Source organism: Cucurbita pepo, chromosome LG09 (assembly GCF_002806865.2).
Source record: "Cucurbita pepo subsp. pepo cultivar mu-cu-16 chromosome LG09, ASM280686v2, whole genome shotgun sequence".
NCBI classification, from domain to species: domain Eukaryota; kingdom Viridiplantae; phylum Streptophyta; class Magnoliopsida; order Cucurbitales; family Cucurbitaceae; genus Cucurbita; species Cucurbita pepo.
The window spans coordinates 4,552,026-4,563,322 of NC_036646.1; the positions used below are offsets into that span (position 1 = coordinate 4,552,026).

The window sequence follows — 11,297 nt, forward strand, 5'->3', positions numbered from 1 at the left end:
ACTTTGATAACCATTTTCTGCAATCATCCCGTAGAGTGACCATTAGTGGCTGGTTACCCGATACACACAACGTCTAACCCTTGCTGCATGAAATTAACATCTCTCCTTACCTTTAAAATGATTATCAATGACGGATTATTCGAAGCACACAACGTGTAACCCTTACCTTGATAACCATTTTCTGCAATCACCCCGCAGAGTGACCATTAGTGGTTGGTTACCCGAAACACACAGCGTATCACACTTACCACAACCTTCTTAATCATCAAACATAACATGCATGAATTAAGTCCCAAAACATTTATTTTCACGAGCAACCATACATTATGTCATACAAATCACATCAGACATATTCTTAATCATAATTATGCATGCAATAAGTCTTAGAATATTTGTTTTTATAGTTAACATACATCGTATCACACAACACACAGCCATGCAATAGCAAACATATTCAACCCTTTTAAAAAAATAAAACAGTTAAGTTTCAATAGGAACGTCGGTCTCTTACCTTGTTCATGTTTTTTCCAACATGAAGTATGTTTCCTCCTTTGATTAACAGCAAATTAAATCCAATCCTAAACATGATTCCAACCTTAACAACAAAAATCCCTTAGAATTAAATACTACTCTAATATTCTAATTGCAACTGGTTTAAAGATTTACCAAAATTATTAGCCATGTCAATAGAATCTCGGTTGCATGGGCTTGGGTTGCGAACTGAAGTCGAGTTAGGCATAGGTTGAAATTGGGGTTGTTATTGGATAAACTAAACACGCTTTCCTTATGCATGAGTTTTATATTCATGACTATTTTACTTGTGATTATGGTCTTAAATTTGTTAGCTGGTTGCTAATTAAGAAAATGGAAAAATATTTGTAAGTAAGGAATACATTTCTATTGATACGAGATCTTTTAGACAAATTAGAAGTAAAGTGACGAGAGCTTATGTTCAAAATGGACAATATTATATTATTGGGGTTTGTGGTTCATAACATTGTATCATACTCATACTATTGAGGTTCATGGTTCATAAGATTGTATCATGCTATTGAGGTTCGTGACTCATAATATGGTATCAAAGTCATGCTCTTAACTTAACCGTGTCAATAGAATCTTCAAGTATAGAACAAATGATGTATTTTGTTTAAGAGCTCCAAAGTGTTATGGTATCAGAGTCATGTCCTTAATTTCTTATGAAAAATAGGAAGAAAGAAATTGTTCGTTGAAGAAAGTTTAGGAAATATTTAGTGATTTATTTAAGATAATAGTCAGTAATTTTAACTTGAAGAGAAAGTTCAGTAAATTTATCATCGTTGTTTTCTCTACTGTAAATACTCATTATACGTTAAATACTCGTCAAATATATGCTTTATTCACAACAAAAGAATTGAAAAGCATAGTGCTTATAAGCTTTTCTATTCAAAGTTATTCTTTTTGCTTAATCGTTTACTTCAGTATATTTTGATCATGGGTCATATTATTTTGATCATGGGTCATATCCAACCCAACAGACAATATATCACGAACACCAACTATAGGAACTCGAACCTATAAAAACCAAACCCGGTACAAAATCGATCATTTAAAAACATTATAACATGATTGATAGAGAAGTTTGGATATTTTGTTCAGCTTTCCAAGTGACCCAAAGGGCCATTCAAAAGAACCAATAAAAGAATTGCATGCATGAAAATAGAAACGAGAAATGCAGCTTTTAAAAGCATGAAGAACAGTATAACCCTTTTTAAGAACTTACTTTTTTCCCCATTGGATGAAGAAGATAAAGATATTAAAAGTTGGTTTTCTTCTAATTCATGATGAAATATATGATAGCAACCCAACCAAATGGATCATTTTAGTGCCTAATCTAACAAAAGCTTAGGCTTTATAATATTTCATCAAAAGTTCGGGAAATGGTGGTGCGAATTCTGAATCATTTGTAGCTCGGTCGTTGTTTGGCATGAGTTCTCCTCGTTCATGCAATTCCTGTTCAACATAGTGCATGTTTCAATCAATAAAACGTACGTACGTGGTTATAAAAAGATGAATGATGTTAATATCATGCTTACTCTCTGGGTCGGGAGACCCACAAAGAACTAAGAGCTCGAAGTCTTTCGTAGTATTCTCCAATCACGACGAAACATCGTGCGGCTTGTCGAATTGTCAGAATTCGACGTACTTGATGAAGCGTTTGTTGTCTCAACATATCAGCCTGTCATACGTAAAAGTTAGGAAGAGGAAGATTTTGAATAATTCGAGGTGAAGAAGGGTGTGACCTGACGGATGAAGCCTTCGAGATTGGAGAGTTGGCCTGCGGCAGCGGCCATATGGTTGATACCGTCAACGACGGCGGTACCGGCGATGGCACGTATGAGAGAATGTTGGAGCTGTTCGAGCCCTTGATACAGAGCATCCTCTGTTTCTTGTGAAGATCTTTGTAAACTACAGATTTCCACAGCTTGTTGATCTGTTAATGTTTCTAATTGTGGAATTAGCATCTGTTTTTTGCAACACAACAAAAAAGTAATCATTTTTTGTCACTAAAAACCTTAAAAAAAACAAACCCACAAATGATTTGATGTTTCAGACACCTCTATCAGCTTAGATGGTCGGAATCCGCCGATCCACAGGAAGCAACGCTCCGCCGGAGTCATCCACATTCCGGTAATCAAATGAAACACGTCGGATTTCGCCGCCACACTTTTCAGGTGAAAGATTTCGTCGTAGTGGGAGATGTAATTGTCTACTATTGCTTGGAGGTCACCGTCCGGGAGATACCCATGCAGCGCCGCCCGCAGCTCTGCCATTAGACGGTGGTCGTCGTCTAGCCAACGTGCATACTCCATGTCAAATATTGCAGCTCCTAACAAAATATGAAAAGAATAACTCATAAACATAATAAAAAATTTGAAGACTTTTTTATTAATTTAAAACAAATCATTTGAAGAAAGCAAGATTTTAAAGGAACCATTAGCCACATTGTCTTGATTGGTACCAATTTGTCTTGTTCCAAATATAAAAATCCCATTCCCATAAGAAAATGCCCTTCCAACCCACCTATTCCCCTTTTATTTATATATATATATATATATATATATATAAGAATCACCGACCCTCTTCAGTGGTATGATATTATCCACTTTGGGTATAAGCTCTCGTGACTTTGTTTTGTTAGAAACCACGACGGCCCACAATGGTATGATATTACCTACTTTAAGCATAAGCTCTTATGGGTTTGTTTTTGTTAGAAACCACGACTCTCTATCATGGTATGATATTATCCACTTTGAGCATAAGCTCTCATGGCTTTGTTTTTGTTAGAAACCACGACTTTCTATAGTGGTACGATATTATCAACTTTGAGCATAAGCTCTCATGGCTTTGTTTTTGTTAGAAACCACGACTCTCACGATATTATCCACATTGAGAATAAGCTCTCATGGTTTTGCTATTGTTAGAAACCACGATTCTCCATAATGGTATGATATTATTCACTTTAAGCGTAAGCTCTCTCCAAAAGCCTCATGCAATACTTTTGGTTTCCGTGAGAGACCTCCTAACAATAGATATAGTATTCCTTATTTATTAATCCATGATTAACCCCTTAATTAGTGGAAGTGGGACTCCTAAGTAACAATCCTCTCCTTGAACAAAGTACACCATAGAGCCTTCCTTGAGACCTATGGAGCTCTCGAATAGCCTCTCCTTAATTGAGGCTCGACTCTTTCTCTAGAGCCATCAAACAAGGTACACCTCTTATTTAGTCACTTTCGATTACACATTCGAGTCTCACCAACTTCTTTGTTCGACATTCGAAGATTCTATTGACATGACTGAGTTAAGGACATGACTCTAATACCATGTTAAGAATCACAACTCAAACACAACATACATGTTTAGAAGAAGAAACTCACCGGAGCTGATATTGCCACCCATAACGCCACCACAAGCTCCTAGAAACAATCCCTATTTAACACAAACCATTCCAAAATCACTAACATAATTCAAGATATTGAATTCTTTTAGGAAAACAACATTAAAACTTCTTCAAACCTGAGAACGTGCTCTATGGAGGTCTTGTTCAAGCTGAGAGAGCTTCATTCTACTGGACTCTAGTTGCTGAATATAAGCCTGTGGGCAACAAAGATGAGAAATTTCCAAGTGGGTATCTTAAATTCTTTCATGGGTTTCTAAATTTTTCGAAGATAACTTCTGGGTATGAAAAGAAATGGCTCATTGTTCATACCTTCTTCCTCAGACGGCTCTTTCTTGCAGCTTCTCGGTTTTGAGCCAAACGTCTCAGTGTCTAAAGAACAGAGTTTTTCCCCTCAAATTTTAAGAACTCAAAGAAGAAAAAGAAGCTCAAAATTGAAATGAGTTTAAAAGAAAAATGAAACCTTTGGATCAAGCTGCCTCTCTGATGTTGAACCACCTCCTTTTCTCTGTAAAAAGTTGAAGAACAAGCAATATTGTTATGAAAAAATCATACCCATTTTCGCAAAACAATGAAAGATTCAAACAAGAACATGAAAATGGATTGAAAATTTGATATCTGACAGAGTTTGTAGGGAAAATGGAAGTTTGATCATGAGATTGTTCTTGAATTTGGATGTTTTCTTCCATTATTTTATGGTTTTTTGAAGAATGAGGAGTTTTTATGGTGATTTTATGATGCCAAATCAATGGTAATAAATATTCTCTCTCTAAAATCAAACAACCCTCAGAAAATCCGCCAGAATTCAGAGAAACTCTGCCCATTTTTTGATTTTGATTCTTGGGATCAGAGAAAAAAAAAGATGTATTAATTCAAGTGAGAGAAAACCGAACCTTTCCTTCGACAGGGGATTGATTAGGGTGCGATGATGGTTCTATTCTCAAGGCATCATCTTCAAGCTCTGTTTGAAGATGATGATGATGATGATGATGAAGAACTTGGTCAAATCCTTGAGCTGAAGAACAGAGCCTTCTGCTAATCGGCGAATCAGATTCCATTTCCAACTCTGTTTTGCTTGTGAGCGCGTTGTTTATGTTCGCTGAACCTGAATCAGTGCTCTCTGACTTTGAACCTTCTCCCTAACATTCAAATTAATGATCAAAACCCAAAAACAGAGGCTTGTTCTTGAAGAAAAGCTGAAAACAGAGTCGATTTTATTGGGAAATGAGAAGGGGTACGTACCATTGTTGGGGTTTGTTGAAACCTTATTGGCCAAGAAGGGAACATTTCAAGAGTAGCAGCAGGCCTCCCTGAAACAAAATCTGCAATGAAATCACACAAAAAGAAGGTATCAGAGAAAATCCTCTGTTTTTTTATGCTCTGTTTTTTCTCTCTCTCTCTCTCTCTGAAAGGAACCTAATCCAACTTTTGAGCAGTTATGGAGTTAGTACAGAGATGAAACTGAAAAGGGTCAGAAATTTACTCTGTTTGTAGCCTCATGCAATTCAACTCTATTGATCTTTGAAACCATTTTTCCTTTAAAAATGGTAGCTTTAACTTCTCTCTCTAACTTTCTCTCTCTTCAGTAAAGTTTCAGAGATTAAAAGAAAAAGAAAAAGAAAAAAGAAACATACGTGGCGATTTGTGTTCATCATTTCCGAGCTTAACTCCTTGCAAAACGATGGCTTCTTCAAGCTCTCCAAAATCAAAAGCTGGGTGTTCTTGATTCCTTGAAAACAAGAACAAAAAAGACACATATGTTGAAAAAACAGAGGAGGGTTTTTAAAAAACAGAGGAGAGTTTAGAAACTTACAGAAAAGGAGGAGGGGAAGGGTTGTGGTGGATTCCGTAGAGATTTGAGTAAGGGGAAGAGTTAGATAAGGCGGTGGCGTGGAGCGGCGGAGTGGCCATCGGCGGCGGAGGAGATGGTTAGGCCATTGTTGAAGGTTGAATAGAAACAGAGGAGGGTTGAGGAGAGGGAAAGAACTCTGTTTTAATGGAGGAATTGGGAGACTGTATTATTGGTGTGCTTCTCCATGAAGAAATCTCGCTTTATTATTATCAGAATTGTGTGTGTTTGTCTTCCTATCCGTAAGGGGGAAGGAGATTATCGTTGAAACTCATTCCGAGGCGCACAAAAAAGTTTCCCCAGCCGACCTGTTTCAGCCGCTATTCTGCCTCTGCTCCTCCTGCCTTTGACAATAACATNTCTCTCTCTCTCTCTCTGAAAGGAACCTAATCCAACTTTTGAGCAGTTATGGAGTTAGTACAGAGATGAAACTGAAAAGGGTCAGAAATTTACTCTGTTTGTAGCCTCATGCAATTCAACTCTATTGATCTTTGAAACCATTTTTCCTTTNTTTTTTTTTTTTTTTTTTTTTTTTTTTTTTAATTAAGGGTATTCTGGTAAATTCTTTAAAAAATTGGAAATTCGGGTCCGTTTGTAAGTTGACATATTTTGTTATCGGCTCAAAGTTACAATCCAACCTAGGAAAATTCGGGTCTGTAGGTTGCATGCACCTACTCTTAAGATTATTGTAAAGATTAATAATATTTGATCTTTGTTAATTAAGGGTATTTATGTAAAGTTTTTTAAAAAATCGGAAATTCGGGTCGGTCGGTAAGTTGACATATCTTGCTATCGATTCAAAGTTCCAATCCAACCTATGGAAATTCAACCGTTCTTAATGATGTGTAGTTGGGTCAGGTCATAAACTATATTCAGATTGTTTGAGTCACCAATCTCTAGAATTTTGAGTTAGTTTAAAAATAATTTTTAACACAATCTGATCCAACTGGTGTACCCCTGTAACTCAAATTTCAATAGACTTAAAAGTACTTCAGAAGATCAGTAACTGGGATCAGTTGCTTCCTCTGATTCTGAATCTATCTCTTAGGTTCGTTGATTATTTCAACCTTTCTTATCCCGTTGCAAAAATTTTATTTAATTTTAGAAAAAAAAATTAAAAAACAGGGAGCTTACCCATGTCAGTTCAATCTTCTCATGATCCTCATGAATTATTTGCGTCCGCCTAAAATTATTTTCGTTAGAGATACTAATATATATATATATAGAATATAGTACAGCTCCAGATAGCGAAGAGTTGACATTGAGATGCCAAACCTTTTCGTCGATGTGAGCTCTTGGAAAAGATCAACTTGCTATCTTTAGAATAACTTTTATCCCTTGAGCGACGACCCTTCTACTCGGGACCGTCGGATTACTAAGGTCGACTTTTGTCCCTGCTCGACGGGTGGGTCTTGCAGTCAAGCTCCTTTTAACCTTTGCACTCAAGAGTCAATCTCCGACTGGCCCGAGGAAACCTTTGTACGCTTCCGTTACCTTTTGGAGGGCGTATGTATATATATGTGTGTGTATGTATTATATAAAATATTGTAGGAGATGGAAGAGATGAAATTGAAATAAAAAAGGAAAAGAAGTAAGGACAAAAATAATAATTTGATAAAAAAAGAAATAAACAAAAATGAAAATAAATAAATAATAAATAAATAAATAAATAAAAAAGAATTGTTGGGACATTTGGAGGAACCCACTAGAATCACTGACTCCAACTCCAACTCCACTTATCTCTCTCATCTAACCGCCTGAGTTGTTTTATTGGACAATTTTGCGGGGAAAAAGGGCAAAAAAGTAAAAAGATAAATACAATATTTAATTATCTTTCAACAAATTCTTTAAAAAAAACAAATTAGATGAGCCTTTGTGTTGCCTTAGAGAGAGTTTAAGGTTTCTCGAGAACTCATCGATCGTTCAAATCTCGATTACTCGTAAATTTATGGCATGGGATAGTGGTTTATGACGAACGGCGACAGACGACACTCAATTTCAACTAAAACGCGACTATCATCTTAAAATTTTGAAGAAATTTTAGTGTTACCTAACCCAATCGAAAGTGATAGCTAGAACGTGAGATAGCGATTTCTTGATCTAGGTGAGTAGGAGAATAATAGTCATGTTGGTGAAAATTATTAAACTCAGGTACGAGTTTTGTCAACAAGTTAAATCATGCTTTCGATTCTTACAAACATTATCTTATAAAAAGTAAATGTAAAACCATGTAAATTTTATTTTTTTACGATATTATCCTCTCTGGACTTTGACTTCAGGGTTTTCAGGGAGAAGTTTCCATACCTTTATAACGAATGCACATTGATCAGTGTTTGACTCTAATACCATTTGTAACAACTCAAACTCACCGTTAACAGATATTGTCTTCTTTGAGCTTTCCCTTCAAAGGCTTACTCTCGATGTTTCAAAACACGTCAAACATGTAAATTTTATGTTTTTACAATATTATCCTCTCTCGACTTTTATTTCAGGGTTTTCATGGAGAAGTTTCCACACCTTTATAAGGAATGCACACTGCTCGGTGTCTAACTCTAATACCATTTGTAACAACTCAAACTCACCGTTAACAGATATTGTCTTCTTTGAGCTTTCTCTTCAAAGGCTTACTCTCGATGTTTCAAAACACGTCAAACATGTAAATTTTATTTTTTTACAATATTATCCTCTCTCGACTTTTATTTCAGGGTTTTCATGGAGAAGTTTCCACACCTTTATAAGGAATGCACACTGCTCGGTGTCTAACTCTAATACCATTTGTAACAACTCAAACTCACCGCTAACAGGTATTGTCTTCTTTGATTTTTCCCTTCAAAGGTTTACTCTCGAGGTTTCAAAACACGTCGGTTAGAGAAAGAATTTTACATCGTTATAAGAAATGTTTCATTCTTTTCTCTAATCGACGTGAGATCTGACAACCACAGAAACAAAGAAATGAAAATTATATTGGACGAAAAAAGATCAAATTCGGTCGCATCAGATAAAAATGAGAGAAAATTTGACATTCTCGATCTGAAAATCAAAGGAATTTAATAGTGACGTGAGACGACAAAGGTTTAAAGAAGGATGAGCTTTGGAGAAAGATAGTGTTGGCCTTTAGGGCAAAGGTATGACCTTTTTTTAATATCATAAAAGAAAGTCATTGCTTCCAATGACAGCCTTTGGCTTGGTCTATTGGGGATGGAAAGGGATGCAAAAAGAGAAGATTATGAGAGGACCTAAAAATAAATAAATAAATTAATAAATAAATAAATAAAGCAATTTCTTTTTTCAATAAGATGGTAACAATTTTTTTTTTACCAAAATAACCCTAGTTTAATTATTAAATTATGATATTTATAAGGAAAAATTAAAGGTGTTTTATAATTCTAAATGTTAATAAATAATTTACTTTTATTTTAATTTCAAAGTCAACATTTAAAATAAATTTTAAATGGTGGGTGGTTTATAATAATAAAAGATAATGCTACAATTATTGAGAATAATTTGATATAATAAACAAAAATATTAGTTAATTAATTATTTGTATTCATCTTTCTTACAAAATTATATAAATTATTAACCAAATTTAAAATAATAATAATAATAATAACTATTTTTTAATTTACAAAACTTGACTTCCATTTTAAAAACATTCTTGAAAAAGTAAATAAATAACCATTTTTAAAAACTAAAAACTCAAAATGATTATCAAATATATTATTGTTTCAAAAAATATTATTTAGTCACGGAGTTGGGTCAGAAAAGACATTATGATGGATTTAGAAGGATCTCATGCATATTGTATGTTCATAAGCATAGGGTTACTTCCCTTAGATGAGTGCGAACACGCATAGTATGATGATGAGTGTGAATGTGCACAGTGTGATGATGAGGGTGCTCATTAGACACATGACACTATGGGGTTCCGCTGACCTCCAGACGTTGCTACAAAGTAGCTTGACTAGAGGGTTTAGGGAGTGTTCGAGCACCCTAGGGATTCACACTCGCACGTATGAGTCGTGTGTAGGGAAAGTACAACATATCCAATTTGTCCGAGACTGAAGGTCACCCTTATAATGTTAGAGATAAGTCTCTCTAAATCATGATTGTGTGTGATTGCATTAACATAGACCCTTATAATGGAGTCACTTACTATCGAAATACTCACGTCATGTGCCATATTGTTTTTTAGGTAAAGGCAAGGTGTCCATATACGATTGACGACAACATCGAAATTTGGAGACTGTGACACGTGCATAGGGTAGTTGCATATTTAATTTCCTAGTCTTAAGTTAGTATAGGACGTCTGCATTTCATTATTTAAATTATTTAATCGACAATGTTTTTTTAGCAGTTGGATATGTTCTAAGTTTTAAATCTTCCGCTATTTATGATGAACATTTAAGAGTTATACTCCGCATTTAAGATGAGCATGGGACGTTAATAGCGACTCTAAATACATAGAAATTTAGGGTCGTTACACTATTTATGCAATCATTTACGAGTCCAAAATCTACTAAAAAAAAACAATAAAATAAAAATAACTTTTCTATTTGGGGATTTATAAATTTCAATAGCAAATAACAATTAAAGAGAAAGAGAAATATAAATTAAAAAATGGTAGAAAAATACAAATTCAACAAGAATTAGTTAGAATAAAAAGACATAAATAAAGGCAATAAAAATAAATAATACCCCCACTTGGATAATTAAAATTATTTATTTATTATTATTATTAGTTTTGTTGATGGGTCAACATCCATACCTTCTCATTAGCTTATAATTATGCCCATTAAGATTCTCTTTCTATTAATAGAAAATTGGTATTTATTTTTAATAAATTTGAATAAATTCTTCAATTCATTTAATTTTTTGGTCACCTAATTCCCCAACTATGAACATCAACCCCTTGCCTTTTGTTCCTTAATTCCCTTACATTCTTTGCTTCTCATAATCATTAGTGCGAGGAATTAGGGAAAGCCTCACTCATTGCTCATTATCATACTTCAAGGCCCTACAAGTTTTAAATAAAGAAGATGCAAGATTAGAGGTAAGGATGTAGTCGGGAGTGTTAAAGATAAGCTCAAATGGAGACGGGCAGGGCCCCGTTCCATAACCTTAAAATTCGAGGGTTCGAGTTGAAATATGAAAGTTTACTAAATTTGGTCTCAATTGGACATTAGACGAAAGCTCCACAAGACCGTATGATGATAGCCCAGTAGTTGTATGAGTCTATCGTCTACACCTCAAGTCTTGATGAAATATCTTTCTGGTGGTCCTTGGAAGACTCGAACAATGAAGAAATTTTAATAAAAAAGATGGGAGAGCAAACTACACTCGTTTAGTCAAGTATTGATGCGCTTGAAGAACGAAGTAACAATGATGTTGGTGAGCAAGAATTGACTCAACCAAGTGAACTCGGTGTTCGAAAGCCAAATCCTAAGTATGTCAATGCAATATGATAGAGATAGAGTTAAAGAGCTAGAGATGAATGAATAAGCATCCCAAAAC

General features: G+C 34.9%; 1 protein-coding gene across 2 annotated transcripts; it reads right to left on the reverse strand.

Moving 5' to 3' along the window:
- Positions 1–1,729: 1,729 nt before the first annotated feature.
- On the reverse strand, positions 1,730–6,095 carry LOC111802077 (transcription factor TGA9-like). 2 transcript variants are annotated; one of them, XM_023686322.1, is made up of 12 exons: positions 5,751–6,095; positions 5,572–5,666; positions 5,180–5,259; positions 4,831–5,076; positions 4,401–4,445; positions 4,250–4,309; positions 4,057–4,134; positions 3,918–3,969; positions 2,595–2,866; positions 2,280–2,501; positions 2,073–2,215; positions 1,730–1,989 (listed from the first exon to the last, which is right to left on the reverse strand). In XM_023686322.1, exons 1-12 carry the CDS (start codon positions 5,846–5,848, stop codon positions 1,902–1,904), a joined length of 1,479 nt encoding a protein of 492 aa, XP_023542090.1. In that variant the 5' UTR covers positions 5,849–6,095; the 3' UTR covers positions 1,730–1,901. The 2 variants fall into 2 exon arrangements, with proteins under 2 accessions (XP_023542090.1, XP_023542091.1); XM_023686323.1 differs by lacking the exons at positions 5,572–5,666; positions 5,751–6,095 and adding an exon at positions 5,421–5,475.
- Between the last annotated feature and the right edge of the window lie 5,202 nt (positions 6,096–11,297).